This window comes from Coffea eugenioides, chromosome 6 (assembly GCF_003713205.1).
Source record: "Coffea eugenioides isolate CCC68of chromosome 6, Ceug_1.0, whole genome shotgun sequence".
In the NCBI taxonomy this organism is placed as follows: Eukaryota; Viridiplantae; Streptophyta; class Magnoliopsida; order Gentianales; family Rubiaceae; genus Coffea; species Coffea eugenioides.
In genome coordinates this window covers 50,971,335-50,994,531 of record NC_040040.1, presented here as the reverse complement: position 1 = coordinate 50,994,531, position 23,197 = coordinate 50,971,335, and the positions used below count along the sequence as shown (strand labels likewise).

The following is a 23,197-nucleotide window of genomic DNA, read 5'->3' as shown; positions in this document are numbered from 1 at the left end:
TTTAAATTTAAGTCATTCAGCTATTAATTTCCCCGATACTCAAAAAATGATGTATGTGGAATTTTTTTACTAGTCTATTATTGAAAAATGAAACTATCTCCACAGACCGCTCCAATTTAGAGGCCCCAAAATTAAAGAAGAAAATGACGCCTTCTGTAAATCTGATCTTGATATTCCAAACAAACTAATTAGCATGGGTTGGCAGTTTCCTCCATTGGACCCAAATGCTCCAAAATTATGCTTTATGGGATTATTAAACAAAACTTCTCAACCTTATTAAACTTATAGAGTAGAGTGATCTTGAGATATTAATATCAGTTAACTAGAGATTTTGAGTTTAAATCCTTCTACCTCTCTCCGCTCCTTAAATCACACTCTTTCTCTACTAGAAAAAAAATAACTTAGAACTTATTCTCATTTGTTATAAAATTTTGCAAAATCTGAATATAGAAAGTGCTTATATGGAATAATCATAATTAGTTAAAACTACTCTTTGGTAGATTATATATTTTGCATTTTTTGACTACTAAAAAAAATTTAAAATCTAGATGCACAAGGAAATCAAAATATCAAAAATATTGAATATTATACAAAAATTAGGAATTACAATCCATTGAAATAATTGATTAAAGAACAAACTTTTTTTTAAACTATGAGTGAGAGGTCTCGAATTCTAGATCTCTTGCTTACACTCTCTCCTCTCGTATTACCCAACCCATCCCTCCCCCCTCAAGAACAAACCCTTGATTGTCTTCAAATGCCTTCACTTTAGTGTTTATCTCGCCAAGTGTATATTAGCTATAATGCTTATTTATTGCATTGGAATTATATATTATCTTATAAAGAAGAAAATTGATTTTACCTTTTTTTTTTTTGTTTAAAGTCACGCCGAACCCAAAATGAGTAGGAGTTAAGCCATAGCAATATAACTCTGTAGTAATAATGGCTGTATCCAAAGGAGAAAATTAATAAAGTAATTTTGGCTTACATTCCTATTGGATTGGAGACCCTAGATCCTACTCTCTTTAGTCTTTACCAACCTAAAGAGCCCCTTCTCCGTTTCCTACATATATCCGAGCCCCTTCTCCGTTTGCTACATATATCCGGCTTCTTCTTCTTCTTCTTATTATTTTTTTTAAAAAAAAAAATTCAGTCAGCCAATGTTTAACAAGTATGCTCCAACTTCAGATTTTGGTAGTTTTGTTGTCCCTATTCTTGATTTACTTCTTGGTGTCCGGGTTCTCATTTTATTATTTTATATATGACCATTGTCAAGTAGATGTTCCTTATTTATTCAATTCGACAGACACCAGCTGTGACCATAGCCCATCCACTTGCCGGGGCACCGACATCAATTTAAAGTGCCCGTTTCAGTTTAGTGGTGATGATCCGGATTTGTGCCCTGAACGTCGTGTTGTTGAATTCTCTTGTGAAAATAATCGCACTGTTCTATCCTTGAATGTTCGTTATAACTTATCTGTGGAGCTAAACAGTATTGATTATGAGAAACAGACACTTCGTATATTTGATCCTGGGGTGCAAAAGAACAACTGTTCTACTCTGCCAGTCAACCCATTAAGTCCAGACGACGACTACTATCAACCTGGTGCGGGTTATGAGATGGAGATTGATCCTCATCATACCGGTTCGTTGGTCTTTGTGAGCTGTAAAAATCCGGTGAAATCGAAATATCCTCCTCTTTACGTAGACACTGCTTCCTGTAATATCAGTGCAAATCATTTTTCAAAAATGAAAGCTCCGTCCAATAATTACAGCTATGTTGTGGTGGGCAAAAATATGGTGGCATCTGACATTGAAGAGTCGTGCACTGTCTATAAGACAGCTCCTGTAGACCTGCGGTGTCTACCTAATGTAACAGCAGGAGATGTTTCGTTTCAAGACATCCACAATCTTCTGTCCAATGGCTATGAGATCAGTTGGGGAGAAGCCTTGGAGCTCAGGAAGAAATCGTTTTTTTGTAAGTACACTGATTTGAAGATTTATTAACATCGTGATTGATGATTGATTATTATGATCTTTTAAAAAGTATTCAGTACTACTGCTTGAAACTTTCTTTTTGGGAAAGTAATGGCAAATTACCGTATATTGGAAGATTTTAAGTTAAGGTATGAAGTGGCACATTTGGGGCTAAATATGATAGTACTGCTATTCATTTTTGGGAAAATATTGTTAACAGTCATATAAGTGTAAATGTTTAAAGTAGAATTGATTCATGCATTGGAGGTATGGGTCTAGACTTTCAAAATGTGGATTTAGATTATCCCAAATTCTCCTTTTAATTGCGAAATTCTTGCCCCAGTTTTTGCTAGTAACTCATTTTTCTCGAGAAAAAAAAAAGAAAGGAGAGTAGAATATGAAATTTGACTGAGTCAATTCTGGGAAAAGTCCCTTTCGTTTTCCAGCTTCAAGTAAATTTCTTGAATTTGACTGAGCCAAAATTCAATGTATCATTCATGTAACGAATTGCATTACCAAATATCACTACTTTGATTAGTTTGCACATGACATTAACTAAAGACAGGTTTTTTTTTTTTTTTTTGGTATGATTGCGTTCAGTTATTGCGTTTAGATAAGCTGTCATAAATCTTATGACATTTGGTGTTTACAATCAAAATATGCAAGAAATACAATAACGGTACATAACCGTACCCGCTCCGATTCCCCTAAATCATTTGTTTAATTTGGAAACTAATTACGTGAATTTTTTTATTTTTCTTTTTTGGGGAATGAGAGTACCAGAAACCTTGATATTTCGTCTTTACTAGTTGTCTTTATCGCTGTGTATATTCTCACATAGTTTTTCATTTGATTTTTTAAATATGAAATCAAGTCAAATTAGAATACTTGGATTTTAGAAATGTTATTTGTTTTATGATCCTAACGAACACATGAATTATTGAATTCTCATTTGAATTTATTCTCGTAGTGATTTGAAACTGGTACACACATGAGGGTGAATTAATAGTAATTAATAAAAGTTCATTTTCAAGTATCCAATTGGACATTGACTTTGACTTTTCTCCTTGGGCGATGTAGGTCCCCTAGCAGAAGCAATCCTCGACCGCGTTGACACATTCGGAAGTGAGTAAACTTGTTTCTTTCGTGTGCAAAAAAACCATTCTTAATCAGTCGGATTCTTTCTAATTCCGTATTTCCATTATAACCTTTTTTCTTTCATAAGCAGCTGGCGTGGGTTCTGCTGTCAAATTTTTCGGTAAGGCATCTGATTTATAGTCGATAACTCTATCCATTGGGCATATATATATATATATATACTAGAAGTCAATCATAGCTAAGTCTTCTTGTTCTCTTCTTCGATTTCAGTTCTACTCATTACGGCAAAAAGTGTCCTTGGCATTGCCATCTTGTCTGCGTTCCTGCTTTATAGGTGGCATCGGAGGCATTTATCAAGGTATGATATAATAGAAGATTTCCTACAGACAAACAGCAGACTCATGCCCATTAGGTACTCGTATAGAGAAATCAGGACAATGACGAAAAATTTTAAAGAAAAACTAGGCGAAGGAGGCTACGGCATGGTTTACAAAGGCAAATTGCGCAGTGGAGATGCTGTTGCTGTCAAAATGTTGAACAAGTCAAAAGCTAATGGTCAAGAGTTCATCAATGAAGTTGCAACTATTGGAAGAATACACCATGTGAACGTGGTTCGGTTAGTGGGATTTTGTGTTACTGCCTCAAAACATTCTCTAGTGTATGATTACATGCCAAATGGCTCTCTGGATAAGTTAATTTTCTCAGACTGTCAAAATAGTTCTCCATTGAGTTGGAAACAAGTTTGTGAGATTGCAAAGGGGGTTGCTCGTGGCATTGAATACTTGCATCAGGGGTGTGATATGCAAATTCTGCATTTTGATATTAAACCGCTTAACGTCTTACTTGATGAGAACTTTGTTCCAAAAGTTTCAGACTTTGGACTTGCAAAACTTTACCCAATGCAAAAGAGTATTGCAACTCTTACTGCTGTGAGAGGAACACTAGGTTACATGGCCCCGGAGTTGTTCTACAAAAGGATTGGAAGAGTCTCACACAAGGCAGACGTTTACAGCTATGGAATGTTACTAATGGAGATGGCTGGGAGGAGGAGAAATGTGGATGCACAGGCTGAGCATTCAAGTCAAATATACTTCCCATCATGGATATATGACAAATTCGATCAGGTGGAGGAAATGGAAATCGGAGATCATGCAACTGAAGAAAAAAAGACAATTACACAAAAATTAATTTTGATTGCCTTGTGGTGCATACAGATGACACCTGAGGATCGTCCTTCAATGAGAGAAGTCTTAGAAATGCTTGAAGGTGATGCTAGTGGTCTAAAGTTGCCTCCTAAACCGTCGTTTTACCCTCCAGATTCACCCATATCCATGCAAAGAAGCAGCGATAGTAGTTCTTCTGACGAGTCAATGGCACCACTTTGTAGCTCTGTTGCTTTAGAAATAGAGAAGATGGATGACTAAGTAGTACTTTCAGTGAAAGCTGTGTGGTGGATTTGTCCTTCAGTTTAACTTAATAATTTCTAAAATTGAGCTCCAGTACATATTTTTTTTCTTAAACCATTATCTAACACAGCGAGCAGTATATCTAAGTATTTCTGGCAAATTCATGAGATCGATCTTTTGCAGTGGTGTTGCTATTACTAGTTAAATTGTTAGTTTAACATAGCCTTGTAGCCGTTTGTCTTTGTCCTTGGATTTTTCCTTCGAAACGTGTCTGTCCTTTTCATCAACATGGTGAATTTGAGCTAGCCCAAGTTCACTTATGCTTTGCAATCTTTAAATTTGAAATTTCATTAATTTTATGGATTTAACAAGCAATCTCTCATAATTTCAATGACGCAATAAGAAAATATAGTATTTACTCTAATTGATCTACTAATAGATTAAAATACATCATTAAATGAAAAGCTTTAAATAAAATTTTTTATTACAATTGGCCTGATTAAATTTTTTTTTTTTAAGTGTAAGTGGAATGTATCGAATTCGAAATCTCTCACTTACACTCACTCATCCGGCTATATTAAGTTGAATTTTATATGACTATCTTACATTGATATATGTCCTTTATATGCTACCTTACAGCCCATAGATGTACAAATTACTATATGATTTAGCTAAAGAAATGCATACATCAACAAAATGTCGAACATATCAAAGTGGGCCGAGACTGGACATGGCTGAACCTTTCATAGCCTAATCTTGGCTCACTTTGAAAACTTTTAGATTTCTTAACAAGCCAAGGTTGATATGGCTGGGCTTGGATTGCCTAAGATCAACTCACTTTGAAATTGAGCATCGATATTAGGCCCAAAAATTGAACCCTGCTTGATCTTATATTAAGCACAGCCCTAGTTTGGGTGGAATAAATATAGCAAACTCTTTTTTTTTTTTTTCGCAATGATAACAGTTGTATAATTTATTCTATTCTAATCTATAGGGAATGGGAGCCTAAAGAAGCTTGTGTGTCAAGGGTTAGTAGGTATGTAGATCTGACTAGACCAAGAGAATGCTATGGCACCTCTCTTGGATTTTTTTTTTTTTTTTTTTTTTTTTTTTTTTTTTTTTAGTGTAGGTGAGGTTTGAACTACCCACCTATAGCCCAAGGAGGGATTTGTCTTTTAGGGACCATGGAACTATAGTAATAGATTATGCTTGATTTCTCAAACCATTTACAGACAGTGGACAGTGGACACAATACACTAATACAGAATTACATTGTACCATCTTGGAAGACACCAATTGGCAGAACTCACAGATAAATTAATTATACCCAATTTGTACATGTAAGAGTTTGGAGTTTGTGTTTATGATTCACGAACGGTAAATTAAGTTGATCTGAGGACTCTACGAAGCCATTATAAATATGGACTAAATTGACTAAATTCACTGTAAATATGCTACTTGCCCTGAACTTAGCACATTGGCCATTCGCAAGACAGGCAATTCAACTTGTGCAAAAATGTTTTTTTTGCCCCTGTCGGAATCAATTAGTTTCAGAAGTCTGTTGTTTATGTTTAATGAACTCATTAATGAGTTCAGTGGCAAGTTTTCCTGCTTGCTCAATGTTTGGATACCGAGGTTAAAGTATCAGATTAAAGAAAAAAATTATAATTAATCATCAAATGATGGCTGTACATTAGTATATATGTTGATTAACTAAGCACACAACCATGAGACTCGAAACAACTTATTTTACTACCAGAACAACGCCCAAATTAACATCACTGTCATGGTCATATCATAAAATTTTATCCTTATAGGTTCAAGAAATTGCACCGTTGGTTTCAAGAAATTACAACTTTTTTTTCCCCGCGAAAAATGTTTTGAATATATCAATCTGGGCCATGTTTGAGCAGCTAATTAAAGTATGTGGCTCCTCCTGCAACAGCAGAGATTCAATAAATGTAATTGACTATAACATGCCAATTGGTGAAGTCCACCCCACGAGTCTTCGTGTCTTCAGGACCACATGCTGCTCCAAGTACAAAGTCACAAGACTTCGATCAAAAACAGACCTGCGGATTTTAGTATCTGCACACTTAATCAATTACTCAGCGGTCATTAATATGTTACAAGTGCAGATTTTGGTGGTGTTAGTCTCCCTTGCCTGCATTTCCTGTCTCAAGATTTCCTGAAACATTTCCAAAGATAATTTAGCTCCCTCGAATTCTCAATAGGTTAGTTGGGTTCATTCTCGTCCCCCTCCCCTTAGTTTGGGACCAATTGTAAAATGTCGTACTCAAAAAGTCTCCCTTGCCTTAACTTACTTTTTGTTGTCCGGATAATTTTGTCGGTAACATTTGCTACATACCGGGTGATCGTCACTGGACTTCAAAAAAATGAACCCGTGATCATATTCTTTTCCTTTTTTTTTTCTTTTTGACTTGGCAGTCTAATTTTGGAATGGAGTTCATGCAAACCCATGTATCTCTTTTTTTTTTTTTTTTGGGTTATATTAGTGCTTGACTTTGCAGTGTATTACTTTTATTATTATTGTTGTTACCGTTATTATTAATATTTACGGTGAATCATTAGAAGTTCTAGTCCAATATCTTCACTTCTTGTAGCAATTCACCAAGAGCTATTTATCCAATTAGTGCTTCAATAAGAAAACTTTTCTAGCATCATATGATGCTGCCACAATCTAAGCTAGGAGTTGCTTGTGAAATGCTGATGAGAAAAGTTTATTCTCCTGCTAAACAAAGAATGGAAATTGTGATTTATTCTGTAAAACTATTTCTAATATTTTCTAAATATGAGCAATAAGCCAATACGTCCAAAAGCTTTCACTTGACCTCCTTTTTATGATAATTTGTACCGTAAGAATTCTCTTTAAAAGCATTTTCAAGTTGACATCCCCAATTCATTTTACGGTGCAATTGTCATTTTAATTTTCTTACACAGCAATAACAACAAAAAGACTATAGACTACAAGGACTTCATTTTTAAATGCATTTACCCATCAAAACTACCATCAATGGAGCCCAACAGGAAAAGTATGCTCGTTGGTATTCTAAAAGTTGATTAAAAATGGATTTCCAGGTCAACTCTCAAAAAATTTTTTTTTTTCCAAGTCAACTAATCATCAATCATGGACCCAGACAATAATAATCATAAAAGGATCACTTTATGAGGGAAACCATCTCCTTCACTTAAAATCTTCCTGTGATAATTATCAATCATAAATGTTATCAACAACACAGAGGAAAGTTCAACCACGAGGAGGACAGGGAAATTGGAGATCGTATGACTGAAGAAGAAAATGGAAATTAGTTTTGAAAGCAATATGGTGCGTCCAAATGACAGAAACTTTCAAAATGCTCTGAAGAGTCAACAGAACAACTGTGCAAATCTGTAGCCAACAACTAGTGCGGAACTAAAATACATTTTAAATCAATTAGTTAATTTTATCATGTCAAGCTCTTCATAATTATGCAGTTGATTTTTTTTTTCTGTTGAAAATTAGAAGCCACAACGAGTTCCAAAGTGATAATTGCTAATAAGTTATCTGTAACTTGTAATGTTGTACACCAATACTTACTATATTAGCACTTGTTTAATATATCTAAAGTCTTCTTCTAAAGCCATCTGATCATTCCACCTGTTGGTTTTACTGGTAAAGAATGGTTAGAGTATTAGCTACAAGTACATTTTAGTGAATTAACCCAGCTACATTTTCCATCACTCAATAGAATTTTCCTGTACAATAAAATAAATGCATCTTCGTCGTAAATATCAATGGATATGGAGCCCAGTATGAAATTGCCTAGAAATGAAAATACGACAAAAGCTGACTGAAATTGTCTAATAAGAATTTCCTTCCATCAATAAATCAAAAAAGATTCCATGTCTACATTCAACTTGGTTGGCCATCTCCGTGTGGAAAAAGAACGAAGAAAAGAGAAGAATGGAATTGTAGGAAGTAGGAATAAAAACAAGATAAGATATTGAGTTGTCTTTTGCTAGTACTATGTTTTTGTGGAGCAGAATTGCTAAGTAGGCCCTAGCTGCATGTTTCTGGCCCCTATAGTTGGACCCCTAAATTGATAGAAGAAAAAACAACTTGAATAATTAATGCCCGTATCAAAATGCTAATTTGACATATTTACTATGTGATGTTTGTAGATGACAATGAGAACTTGCTCAACATCCACACTTCTATCAACACCTATCAGACAATGCAGTCGAACTTTGACATCTTTTGTGATACGGAATGAGAAAACCCGGGTTTAGAAACCCATCATACGTATTCGTTGATAATTGTTTAGGGTTCTTAATTTAGAAGTTAAGCATTATAAAATGGTTGGAATTCTTTTTTATTTTCCAATGTGGGACAAATTGTACTTGTACTGTGAGAATAGTTCATCATTTAACTTCTAATGCATTCGGTTAGCAGCTTCCCCCATCGGAGCCCAATGCCAAAAAAAGAATGGTTTATGGAATTCTGCTGGTTTATTAAACAAAACATCCCAACTCCCAAAACTAATGCAAGAAAGTACAACTTTACACTAAAACTAGAAATTGAGATATAAAAACCAGCTAATTTGAAATTAGGCTAGCTCTCATTTGCTGTGAAATTTTGCCAAATTTGATTAAAGTGATTGGTGAGGATAATGAGAATCAGGTAAATCTACTCTGCAGTAGATTCATAATTTTAATTTTTTTTACTATCAAAAAAATCTAAAGTTTAGATGTAGAAGCAAGAATATCAAAAAGTTAATAATCCAAATTTTAGAATTTATAATCAAGAAAAATAATCAATCGAGAATAACCCTTAATTGGCATGTGCAAGAATCTAAATTTAGTCTACTAGAATGTTTTTCCCACGATGTGTGATTTTGTTGTAATTGACGATCAATTTCAACTATCAGGGTTGGCTTAATGATCAGAGGAGGGCTCTTACGGTCTTCCTACCTCACGTAACTCTTTAGTAATAAGGCTATCTGAAAGAGATAATTCATAAATTAATTTTGGCTTACATACATACATATTGGAGACCTTAGGTCCTGTTCTCTTTACCAACTAAAGAGCCCCTTCTCTGTTTCCTATATATATATCTGGCTTCTTCATCCTTTTTTTTTTGGGTGTAATTCATTCAGTCAATGTTTAACAAGCATGCTCCAATTTCAGTGTTTGGTAGTTTTGTTGTCTCTAATCCTGATTGCCTTCCTTTTGCAGATCCCATATGATTATGATTATATGGTTATGAGGGATGGTCACAGATATGTTTATCGTACCTTCAATTCAAAACACACAAGCTGCGACCATAGCCCATCCACTTGCGTGGGTAATGACATCAATTTACAGTGCCCATTTCAGTTTAGAGGTGATCATCCAAATCTATGCCCTATTGAATTCTCTTGTGAAAATAATCGCACTGTTCTACCCGTAATTGGTGGTAACCATCTGGAGAAACAACAGTATAACTTTTCTGTGGAGCTAAACAGTATTGATTATGAGAAACAAACACTTCGTCTCTTTGATCCTGGGGTGCAAAAGAGCAACTGTTCTACTCTTCCAGTTTACTCATTCAAGCCAAACGACGACTACTACCAAAATCAAGTTGGGGCTTCTACCATAATGGAAATTGATCCCGATGCTGGTTCGTTGGTCTTTGTGAGCTGTAAAAATCCGGTGAAATCGAAATATCCTCCTCTTTATGTAGACACTGCTTCCTGTAATATCACTGCAAATCATTTTTCAAAAATGAAAGCTTCGTCCAATTATTACAGCTATGTTGTGGTGGGCAAAAATGTGGTGGCATCTGATATTGAAGAGTCGTGCACTGTCTATAAGACAGCTCCGGTAGACCTGCGGTGTCTCCCTAATGTAACAGCAGGAGATATTTCGTTTCAAGACATCCACAATCTTCTGTCCAATGGCCTTGACCTCCGGTGGTTAAGAGAGTGGCGGAGCAGGAGACATTTTCCTTGTAAGTACACTGATTTGATGATTTATTAATATGGTGATTGATGATAGCTTATGATGATCTTTAAAAAGTATTCAATACTACTGCTTGAAACTATGTTTTTTGGGAAATTAGGGATACGTTATTGTATCTTGAAAGATTTTATGATATGCAGTGGTATGTTTGGAGGCTAATTTTGGTGTTACTGCTGTTCAACTTTTTTATTTTTCTTAATAGAACAACCAAAATATTGTTAATGAGTACAACTGTTTATTTCAAAATCATTGGAGGTATGGATAACTGATTAAGAGAGTGCTGCAAAATATAATTTTTAATTTTCAAAGGATAACTCATTAATGCATTGGAGGTGGACCTAGAGTAATGTGAAAGTGTGATTTAACCTATCTCAGTCTTTGCTCGAACTCATTTTCCCCAAAAGAGAAAAAGAAAGATGGAGGAGTGGAATGATTGTGTCTGCAAATGTGGTTTTTGTTTGGTATGATTGTGTCTCGTTATTGCACTCTTTATAGTGATTAGTACCTTTTTTTTTTTCGAAACGATAATTTTTTATAGCGATTAGTACATATAGAGATAAATTGTTATACTTTTTACAATATTTGGTGTCCACAAGCCATAGCAAATAATTAAATGCAAAATTAATGTATATAATAAGAAAATATAAATGTACACCAAAATATGCAAAAAAAAATAAAATACAATAATAGTATACAACTACACCTGCCCCAATTTTCCCTAGGTCATCTTCTAATTTAGAAACTGATGACGTCACTTTTTTTTTTTTTTTTGGTCTATAGAGTTGGCCCTGGAATTTTCTAGGAAAAATTTCGACTTGGCTTGCCGCTTGGCCTTTTTTTAAGATTAAAAGAATTAATGAATTTAACTCTCGATTTCATACAATTAGAATACCAGAAACACAGCTGTTTACTACCTACTGATCTTTTGTCTTTACCAGCTGTTGGAAATCTTTGTAAGCAAACAAAAATACAGGAACATTGCTGACTACATTCTCATATATTTTTCAATTTTAGTCTTTTAGATATGCGTGCTCAGTTAAATTAGAGAACATAGATTTTAGACGGGAGGCTGGGTTTTTTTTTTAGAAAGCTTATTTGTTGTATGATCCCAACAAACACATGAATTATTGAATTTTCACTTTGAACCATGCAAAACATACATACTTTGAATTTATTCTGCAGTTTGAAACTTATAAACATTTGAGCATCCAATTGGACATTGACTTTGATTTTTGTCCTTGGGCGATATAGGGCTCCCACAAGGGCGAATCAGCGACGCAATTCGATGTGAGTAAACTTGTTTCTTTGATATGCACAAAAAATATCATTCTTTAATCAGTCAGACTCTTCATATTTCAGTATTTCCATCATAATCCTATGAGTTTTCTTGTATGAGCAGCTTACCGGTCTATTGGTGTCGCAGCTTTAGGTAAGGCATCTGATTTGTAGTTAACAACTCAGTCCATTTGGAAAATACTAGAAGTCAGTCAATCATTGCTAAAACTTATTGTTTTGTTTTTCTATTTCAGTTTACCTAAATGCAGCAATAAAAGTCATTGGCATTATCCTCTTGTTTGCTTTCCTCCTTTATCGGTGTCGTCGGAGGCATTTATCGAGGTATGATACAATCGAAGATTTCCTACAAGCAAACAACAGCGTCATGCCCATTAGGTACTCATACAAACAAATAAGGACAATGACAAAAAATTTTAAGGAGAAACTAGGTGAAGGAGGCTATGGTTTGGTTTACAAAGGCAAATTGCGCAGTGGAGGTGGAGTTGCTGTCAAGATGCTGAACAAATCAAAAGCTAATGGACAAGAGTTCATCAATGAAGTTGCAACTATTGGAAGAATACACCATGTGAACGTGGTTCGGTTAGTGGGATTTTGTGTTACTGCCTCAAAACATGCTCTAGTATATGATTACATGCCAAATGGCTCTCTGGATAAGTTAATATTCTCAAACTGTCAAAATGGTTCTCCATTGAGTTGGAAGCAAGTTTGCGAGATTGCAAAGGGGGTTGCTCGTGGCATTGAATACTTGCATCAGGGGTGTGATATGCAAATTCTGCATTTTGATATTAAACCACATAACATCTTACTCGATGAGAACTTTGTTCCAAAAGTTTCAGACTTTGGACTTGCAAAACTCTACCCGATGCAAAAGAGTATTGCAACTCTTACTGCTGCGAGAGGAACTTTAGGTTACATGGCCCCGGAGTTGTTCTATAAAAAGATTGGAAGAGTCTCACATAAGACAGACGTTTACAGCTATGGAATGTTACTTATGGAGATGGCTGGAAGGAGGAGAAATGTGGATGCGCATGCTGAGCATTCAAGTCAAATATACTTCCCTTCATGGATATATGACAAATTCGATCAGGTGGAAGAAATGGAAATTGGAGATCATGCAACTGAAGAAGAAAAGACAATTACAAGAAAATTGATTTTGATTGCCTTGTGGTGCATACAAATGACACCTGAAGATCGTCCTTCAATGAGAGAAGTCTTAGATATGCTTGAAGGTGGTGCTAGTGGTCTAAAGTTGCCTCCTAAACCGTCGTTTTACCCTCCAGATTCACCCATATCCATGCAAAGAAGCAGCGATAGTAGTTCTTCTGACGAGTCAATGGTGCCCCTATGTAGCTCTGTTGCTTTAGAAATAGAGCAGATGGATGACTAAGTAGTACTTTCAGTGAAAGCTTTGTCTGGTAGATTTGTCTTTCAAACTCTTAAATATGCCACCTACTACCAGATAACATGGCAAACTGAAATGTCAGTTTGGTATCAATAAAACTGAAGGGTAGCACCTTGATATATGCTTCATATATAGTAGAAATGCCAGCATCAATCTTTGTGTTTACCTTAACAATTTCTACAATTGTGCTCCGGTACATATTTTTTTTTCTTAAAGTATTATGTTATCTAAAACATGAAGCAATATATCTAAATATTTCCTGCAAATTCATAAGATTGATCTTTTCCAGTAGTGTTGCTGTTACTTGTCAAATCGTTAGTTTAACATAGCCTCGTAGCCTTTTTTCTTTGTCCTTGAATTTTTCCTTCCAAATGTGTCTTTCCTTTTCATCAGCACGCTGGATTATGAAAGGCCACATCCAAGTGGATGGATCTGTGTTTTTTTTCTTTCCTTGTTGGACCTGAGCGGTCAGCATTTAGTTTTTAATGCATTGGTTAACCAGTTTCTATCATTAGAGCCCAAATCTCAAAAAAAAAAAAAAGAGTTTAATTAAAACTTGATCATGATATATCAATGAAATTTGATATTTACTATGTGATATCAATGAAATTGTGCTCAAGATACACTTTGGTCAGCACCTGTACGACAATTGCTCCCAACTTTCCCTCCTTTGCCTTTGGTTACCGCATATCATTTACTCTTTTTTTTTTCATAGTTGTATATATGATTACAATTGAATCCACTGGCATGGATACAAGCGAAGTGCATTTGAACATCTTTACAAATAATTCAATAATAACACAAAAAAGGATGAGAACAACAATGTACACATAGTAAGAAAACTATTAACTTACTTGTCAGACTCTTGAACTTGGCAGCGGACAACATATGCTTCACTTGTAAGAGTTAGCTGATTCATGAACCAACTACCTTTAGAGCTTTCCTTGATACAGGTCAAAGGATCAAATCCCTTAACTTACATTCTTCTTCAAGATTTCCTGAAAATTTCACCAATGGATATAGAGAAATTTGTTTGATCCGGTTATAGTTTAGTCCCCTCTGAATTCTTTATTAGACCATTTAAGCCCACCCCTTCCCCCTATAAAAGAGTAGGAATAAGTATAATATACAATCTATCATACCGACAAAAAAAAAGAAAAAAAAAGAAAAAGATAGCTAATTCATGAACTCCAAATTATTGAATAGTAGACTATTGAAGGTATGCACTATTACTCATATTCTGAAAAGTTAAGCTTGTTTTCCCAATAATTGCATCATTGTGGCTACTCTGATCTTGATTAAAGTTGAACGGTAGACCACAAAACGTATGGGGCACGACACCTTTGAAAAGTTTTAAGCTTAATGGCTAGAGGCTCTTGAGTCAATTTTCTCCAACTTTATTGGTAATTCATCTTAATCAGTGAGATCGATATTTTTTCTTAGTGTTGAAAAAAATATGTTTTGAAATTCCATATCTAGACATGCAATTTCACCAAGCCTCCACTAACCAAGAACTAGATCGCCACTAGTGTTGTGGCTTTGGATACACCCCATAACTTACGCGTACATTGGTAAACTTACTTTACCTTAGTCTTTTCTCTTTTTCTTTTTGCTTTTTGGTTTTTGGGGGTTAAAAGTGCCCATTCATAAATCATTCTTACACTCAGTGGTGGAGTTAGAACCTGTGGTTAGGAGGGCAATTGTCAATGTATAGATTTGTAGAAGAGTTAAATTTTCAGTATGGATGATTGGATACTCTTATATTTCAATTGTTGTTTTAGATTTACAATTAACATCATAGTTGTATTTAAACTAAAAAAGGATGAATTTTTTTTCTATAAAGCGAATCTATGCAGTATTTTTAGTCCAATATCTTCACTTCTTGTAGCAACTCACCAAGAGCTATTTATCCAATTAATGCTTCAATAAGAAAACTTTTCTAGCATCATATGATTGTTGAAGTACCTTGGATGGTGCCACAATCTAAGCTAGGAGTTGCTTGTGATATGCCGATGAGCAAAGTTCATTCTCATGCTAAACTAAGAATGGAAATTGTGATATATCATGGACGGTAGCTTCCAATATTCTGTTAAACTATTTCTAATATTTTCTAAATATGAGCAATAAGCCAGTACGTCCAAAAGTTTTGACTTGACCTCCTTTTATGATAATTTGTGCTGTAAGAATTTCTGTTGGATTTTTCTGCTCAATGTAGCAAATGTTATTTTAATTTTCTTAAGCAGCAATAACAACATAAGGACTATAGACCAAAAGGGCTTCATTTTTAAATGCATTTACCGATCAAAACTACCATCAATGGAGCCCAACAAGAAAAGTCTGCTTGTTGGTATTCTAAAAGTTGATTTAAAATGGATTTCCAAGTCAACACTCAAAAAAATTTTTTTCCAAGTCAACTGATCATCAATCATGGACCCAGACATCAATAATCATAGAAGGATCACTTTATGAAGGAACCTCTCTCCTTCACTTAAAATCGTCCTGTGATAATTATGAATAATAAATGTTATCAACGGCACAGAGAGGAAGTTCAACCAAGGAGAGGACAAGGAAATTGGAGATTGTATGACTGAAGAGGAAAACGGAAATGCGAGGAACTTAGTTTTGAAAGCAATGTTTTTGATAGGGAGAAATACCTCGAAAGAGTCCATCAAAGAACCCACTATGTAAGTTAGGAATCCAATTCTGACCCAAAAGCTTAAACCATTAGGTCTCGGACCTTATTTACATATCAATCGCCTTTCTCTATCTCTCGGACCAATGTGGAACATAATCCTTTACTCATGAACCCAACAGTTTTGAAAGGAATGATGGAAATTTTCAAAATGCTCTGAAAATTCAACAGAACAACTGTGCAACTCTGTAGCCAAGAAATACAGTAGACTAGCGTGGAACTAAATTACATTTTAAATCAATGACACAATTACTTAATTTTATCTTGACAAGCTCTTCATAATTATGCTGTTGATTTTTTTTTTCCTGTTGAAAATTAGAAGCCACAATTAGTTACAAGTGGTAATTGCTAACTAATCTAAGTTATCTGTAACTTGTAACTCTGTACTTCAATACTCACTATATTAGCACTAGTTTAATATATCTAAAGTCTTCTTCTAAAGTCATCTGATCATTCCGCCTGTTGGTTTTACTGGTAAAGAATGGTTAGGGTATTAGCTATACAAGTACATTTTAGGGAATTACCCCACCTATATTTTCCATCACTCGGTTGAATTTTCCTGTACAATAAAATAAATGCATCTTCGTCCTAAGTATCAATGGATATGGAGCCCAGTATGAAATTGCTTGGAAAAGCAAATACTACCAAATCTAACTGAAAATGTCTGATAAGAATTTCCTTCAATCAATAAATCAAAAAAAGATTCCATGTCAACATTCAATTTGGTTGGTCATCTCCGTGTGGAAAAAGAACAAAGAAGAAAGAAGAATAGGATTGTAGGAACTAGGAATAAAAACAAGATAAGACATTGAGTTGCCTTCTGCTAGTACCACATGTTTTTGTGGAGCAGAATTGCCAACCATACGTTTGAACTGGCTTTTGGTGTGGACTGACCATTAAGGAGTTAAGGAGTGATGTTCATGGCGCGGTGTGTAAGCTTTCTGCTTTTAATGTTTTCTGACCAAAATTGATAACTTTCTTTTTTGATCTCGATTTAGCAGACATATTCTTTGTTAAATGGGGATGCGATTTAGGGTGGCTCTGAAGATCGTATTTTTTGCAAGTATAAGATGTGGAGAATTGAAGTTGACAGGTTGTCAGGCTTGTGCAATAATAAAAACCTGCTCAACTAAAAGTAATTTCTGTAGATAGTGGTAAGCAGGGTCGAATCCACAGGGACTGGGTGTAATTGCTTCTTTTCAAATTCACAATAACCAGGGGGGTATTTTTGTGCAGAAGACGACAAACAAAGAAATTCAAATAAAATCTAAGAAACTACTAAAAATTAAATAACAATTTACGAAAGTCAAATAGGTGATAATTAAGGATCTAGTCAAGAAATAACTTCAGCAATGGTGCACCTAATTGATCATCAAAACAAAGGCAATTCCAATTATTTATCAATAAATAGGTTATAACTACTAAACAAGTGATGGCAATCAACCCCTCCTTACTGTGTCGGTGATTAAGGTACGCCCGTTAATCATTACTCTAATTGAGAAACAATCCTAGGTACGCCCATAAAATTTAATTCCCTAATTGCCTTACGTATTAGAGGGGCCCTATTCTAACCAAATAACGCACTACCATGGTTATTTTAGATTAGCCCGCGTATTCCCCTGACACAAACTCAATCATGCCAGTTGTCACTATATCAAGGCAATTAAACAATTACGGATTTAATGCCCTAGTTGACAATAGATTACCCAATCAACTAATTATCCGGATTCAAGACAATCAATTAATTGGACAATTATAATCACTGTAATCAGAGAATATGTGAATACTAATAAATAAAATGAAAAGATAAAATTAAATCGATCTCACAATTTTTAGGCGAATCAAAGCCTCCGTTGTTCCTTGACTAGAGAAAGGGGATTTAGTTCATCCCTAATGAGACAAGCCCAAGCGAAATTACGGCAATAGTTGCGGCCATCGTATCCATGAATTGGGCAAATTCAATTCGCTCTAATTAATAAGAAAGGCAAGCTACAGGAGTTGATTGATTGCTTTTACTCTTGTCTGACATACGAAAGAGGACAAGAAACTACTAAGAGCTAAACAATGAAGAAAAGTCAAAAGCTAAGCCATCCAAGTAGTGCTCCCCATCTGCAATTTCTATTTCGTATCTAAGTAGCCTCCTGCTACTGTGCAGCGGCGCCAGATGCCATCAGAAGACTCCCCTCTTTCGCCCTTTTGTCTTCGGCAATTACTAAAATGGGCAAAAGTTTGCCTTTGTCAATAATGCCCCTGGGATAAGCTCTGTGATTTGGACTTCTTTCCTGTTAAATTGGCACTTGTTATCATATTTTCGTTCTACTCCCTGAAATAGATGCAAAATACTAAAAATGAGTAGAATTTAACAATTAATCCACATCGGGTCAGGTAATAGGGGAAATTAATAATAAAATAAATGATAAAATTGCAACCTATCAATTCTCCCCACACCTAAACCATGCTTGCCCTCAAGCATGAGAACAACAAATAAGCACCAATATTTGACAATGGTCATTACTCCATCTATCATATTGCCAAGATACCAAGAAAAACATATATCAAGCATCAGTGATGAATACCCAAGAAACATCACCCCGGTTAGCTTCTAAACCACAAACTCCTTCAATTCTAGATTAACTAATCTAAGAAAAAGGAATGACACACAACATTTATCAGCAAATAGTCCAATTATTAACCAAAATCTCAACATTAAATCCACAAATCGGCAAGCTGACTTTTATCACACACTAACACAACTTTCATTTTTTTTTTTGTTGTTATTTATTTATTTATTTATATTTATTTTTTTTCAATAGTACAAAAGACTTAGTTTCTAGCCATCGGAGCCTTTTGACACGAACTCCAACATTTGTCAGATGAAGGAGCCCGGTTACTTAGCTCCTATCGTTATACGATCACATACTCATAGAAATTACTACTTTTTGACGTGATAATCGACACTTTAGGTGAAAACCCCCTGTCACTCGGTAGTAATGACTAACGGAGTACAGTCAACTTTATTTCACAGCTAAATAACACAAAATCTCAATATAACACAAAACCTAAAAGAAAATTTGCATCAGCTAGCCTCATTTTCAAACATGAAGAACTAAGATTAATAACCGGACCAATTTACATGAAAATGCCAACAGTCATTCCCTATGCCTAGAAAAGTTAATCAAAAATTATAAGAGTAAAACAATCACCGATATTCACCAAAGAGATGTTCTTGGATTCAACCACATTAACTTGATACACTTATATTATTAAAACTTGGCAATAGTAGAACTAGAGGCAACAATCTAATATCAAACTTTGGCAGTCAGAGGAGAGCTAGACAGATAAATGTCAAAAAAATAACGAAAACTAGACAAATACCAAACTAACTAGACAAATACCAAACTAAAAATATAGAAAAAATACCCAAAAATTAAAAACTACTAAAAACTAAAAACTAGAAACACTGGCACCATAACTGCTCCCACCACACCAAAATCCTACATTGTCCTCAATGGAGGTAATAAAGTAATTAAAGCGAAGAGAACAATGAAACTTTCCTCTCGAGTGGCTAAGGAGTAGGCGGGAATGGTGGAGGGAAACCGATGTGGTGGAAGTATGCACCCAAGTTCTGAGACATCTTATTCAACCAGCAAATGCAACCCAATTCAAGCGTTACAGGACCCCCAATTCAACCAGCGAATGCAAAACTCTGTCCATCCAAAATCTCTACATTCTCCAATTGGACAAGAACAACTCAATCACAGATGCTCAACGGTCAAATAGGTAGCCAATCACAGAGCAGTAATAAATTATATGCACACTACCACAACCAGCACCACTGAAGCACGCACAGGTAATCAACAAATCAACCAGTCAATCCAGACTACTGAGAAATCCCAATCAACACCAAACAATACCAGCATTTAGAAGAAACCAAAATGGCAATCAATTTGCACATAACTCCCAAATAATTCCCAAATAACAGATGGGAAATCAAACACACCAAGAGCAATAAATATGTCCCTCTAAAATGTTAACAAAAGACCCACAAATCAACAAGCCAAAGCAACTACTTACGTCGGTTCTCTCAAGTGATAAGGCGGCAAAAGCAAGTCCCAATTCAAGCGATGAAGAGAAAATACACTTATTGAGGGTTCCAAATACGAAATACCTCCACCTAGACAGCAGAACAGCAATGTCACGCAACAGCGGAGAGGTGGTGGAGCTTCAGTCCATGGATGGCGTGCAAGAACGGCGGCGGACAGAGCGAAGGCAGAGAGAGATGCGCGGCGATGGAGGGCAGCGATCAGAGGGCTGTGGCCAACGTGAGAAAGAGAGAGAGAGATGTCCGGCGTGGGCTGCGAGAGGAGTGGGCAGCCGCGCGTCGACTGTGCTCACGTGGAGAGGCTTGGCGGCGTGTGTCGCTTGTGGCAGGAGGGGGCGGTGGCGAAGTGGAGAGAGATGCTGGTGGTGGCCGTCGGCGGTGCCTGACGGGCGACACAGAGGAAAACAGGGGAGAAGAAAGAAAGAAAAAAGGAGAAAAAGAAAGAAAGAAAGAAAAGAAAGAAAGAGAGGAAAAGGAGGAAAAGAAATTTTATTTTTTTTTTAAGTTTGAGAAACCTAGCTACGGTTAAAGGAAAATAAATTTTTTCCGTTTTGTTTTTTTTTCGTTAAATTTTTTTTTGAATATTATTGTTATTACAAAACTTATTTTCGAAATTAAAAATTAGAGAGTAACAGAAAATCAATAACCGTTCTTGAGTTCTTTTGAATACTTACCTTTCCCGCGAACGTGACGCGAGTACGTCAAGAAAGTATGGAATGAGTAGTTCTCCAGGTGACTTGACGCGGGCACGTCATGAGTGTAAGAACCCCTTCGGACGAATCTGACCATGAGCTCTCCATACGTCCGCGTCATGACAGAAAGACACCTACAAATCATCAAAACGAAAATTTAAACCCGAAATCAGTCAAAGTCAAGGAAAAACATATTTAAACTATCAAACAAAATCGAACAAACAACTAAGAGTAATTGGGTTGCCTCCCAATGAGCACCTTTCTTTAATATTTTTGGCTAGACATTGTCATGTTTGTTCAAGGAGGATAAAATCTTGTGGCTCGTCTTAATGTTTCATCCTCTATATAGTCCTGATAGCCCTCGTAAATAGAGTAATCCTTGGGCACACGAGTTACGGGCTTCCATGGACTAGTAAATGGCACTAAACAAGTCAACGATAATTTGCATTCTCCATTCACTCCTCCATCACACGCATTTATCGGTTCAAGATATTTTGCCATCGCCACTCTTAATTTATTCCTGTCATGAAATTCAAAATTTTCTGATATAATAAAATCAATTTCATTAACAGGAATTGAAAAATAAGAGTCAGGAGAATATTGATTAAGGAATGGAGGAGATGTCACCGCATTTGGAGGTTGTTCACTGGATTCATTCACTTGGATGGGTTGATATTAGGGGCTCATTTTTTGCACATCAACTTCATTTTCAACTGCATCTTTAGATTCGTCTCCTTGAAACTCTTGCAGCTCCATGTCATTTGACCGGATAATTGCACTCTCATCTTCCCCAAGGTTAATGTTGGTCTGTGAGGGCAATTCTTCAAGGTGAAAAGCTAATCGCGTTATCCTGGATGTCAATAGATGTATTTGATCCGCCAGGTTACTAATGCTCGCTTGTGTCTCCTGATGAAATCGATATATATTAGTAGTGAATAATTCAATCATTTCTTCAAAAGACATACCTGACATAGATGATGGTTGTTGAAACTCTTGCTGTTGAAAATCCATTGGCCCGGTCGCATAATTAAAATTGAAATTATCCCACCATCCTTGATCATACCTGTTTGGGTAAGGGTCATACCACATTTGAAATCGAGGTGAAAAATCTCCAAAATTATCGATTGGAGCACTTAGGCCATCTTGAAATGCAGGGTATGTGTCGATTGAATAATCTAAGGAAAATAAGTCTCACAATTTGCAACAGCCCATTGATCATTAGGAACAACACGAGTCTCATAACCCCATTCAGGAATAAAGTCCAGTTTATCATCAAAATACGGACTGTTAGTAGCCATAAACTATATTAAAAAAATAAGAGAAAAATAAATAAAAAATAAAAACAAGATGAACTCAAAAAAAATAAATTAATCTCGCACCAGTCCCCGGCAACGGTGCCAAAAATTGACAGGTTGTCAGGCCTGTGTAATAATAAAAACCTGCTCAACTAAAAGTAATTTCTGTAGATAGTGGTAAGTATGGTCGAATCCACAGGGATTGGGTGTAATTGCTTCTCTTCAAATTCACAATAACCAAGGAGTATTTTTGTGCAGAAGACGACAAACAAAGAAATTCAAATAAAATCTAAGAAACTACTAAAAATTAAATAATAATTTACGAAAGTCAAATGGGTGATAATTAAGGATCTAGTCAAAAAATAACTTCAGCAATGGTGCACCTAATTGATCACCAAAACAAAGGCAATTCCAATTATTTATCAATAAATAGGTTATAACTACTAAACAAGCGATGGCAATCAACCCCTCCTTACTATGTCGGCGATTAAGGTACGCCCTTTAATCACTACTTTAATTGAGAAACAATCTTAGGTACGCCCATAAGATTTAATTCCCCAATTGCCTTACGTATTAGAGGGGCCCTATTCTAACCAAATAACGCACTACTAGGGTTATTTTAGATTAGTCCGCGTATTCCCCTGACACAAATCCAATCATGCCAGTTGTCACTATATCAAGACAATTAAACAATTACGGATTTAATGCCCTAATTGACAATAGATTACCCAATCAATTAATTATCCGGATCCAAGACAATCAATTAATTGGACAATTATAATCACTGTAATCAGAGAATATGTGAATACTAATAAATAAAATGAAAAGATAAAATTAAATCGATCTCACAATTTTTAGGCAAACAAAAGCCTCCGTTGTTCCTTGACTAGAGAAAGGGGATTTAGTTCATCCCTAATGAGACAAGCCCAAGCGAAATTGCGGCAATAGTTGCGGCCATCGTATCCATGAATTGGGCAAATTCAATTCGCTCTAATTAATAAGAAAGGCAAGCTACAGGAGTTGATTGATTGCTTTTACTCTTGTCTGACATACGAAAGAGGACAGGAAACTACTAAGAGCTAAACAATGAAGAAAAGTCAAAAGCTAAGCCAGCCAAGTAGGGATACGAGGCAGGGACGGTCCTCGGGCCGTCCCTGAGCGGTCCTCTCACAAAAAAAAATGAGAGGACTGCAATATGCCACGTATAATGGGAGCAACAGCAAAGGAAAACGACGTT

General features: G+C 35.7%; 2 protein-coding genes across 6 annotated transcripts; both read left to right on the top strand.

Moving 5' to 3' along the window:
- Positions 1-1,123: 1,123 nt before the first annotated feature.
- LOC113773108 (rust resistance kinase Lr10-like) lies at positions 1,124-4,589 on the top strand. 2 transcript variants are annotated; one of them, XM_027317648.1, is made up of 4 exons: positions 1,124-1,978; positions 3,058-3,102; positions 3,203-3,235; positions 3,346-4,589. In XM_027317648.1, the coding sequence occupies exons 1-4, from the start codon at positions 1,174-1,176 to the stop codon at positions 4,497-4,499; spliced, it is 2,037 nt and encodes a 678-aa protein (XP_027173449.1). In that variant the 5' UTR covers positions 1,124-1,173; the 3' UTR covers positions 4,500-4,589. The 2 variants fall into 2 exon arrangements, with proteins under 2 accessions (XP_027173449.1, XP_027173450.1); XM_027317649.1 differs by having other exon boundaries at positions 1,125-1,978; positions 3,206-3,235.
- A 4,988-nt stretch (positions 4,590-9,577) lies between these two features.
- On the top strand, positions 9,578-13,309 carry LOC113775033 (rust resistance kinase Lr10-like). Of its 4 annotated transcripts, XM_027319750.1 has the most exons (5): positions 9,578-10,235; positions 10,266-10,470; positions 11,733-11,768; positions 11,881-11,910; positions 12,011-13,309. In XM_027319750.1, the coding sequence occupies exons 1-5, from the start codon at positions 9,654-9,656 to the stop codon at positions 13,162-13,164; spliced, it is 2,007 nt and encodes a 668-aa protein (XP_027175551.1). In that variant the 5' UTR covers positions 9,578-9,653; the 3' UTR covers positions 13,165-13,309. The 4 variants fall into 4 exon arrangements, with proteins under 4 accessions (XP_027175551.1, XP_027175549.1, XP_027175550.1 ...); XM_027319748.1 differs by having other exon boundaries at positions 9,579-10,470; XM_027319749.1 differs by lacking the exon at positions 11,881-11,910 and having other exon boundaries at positions 9,579-10,470.
- The last annotated feature ends 9,888 nt before the right edge of the window (positions 13,310-23,197 follow it).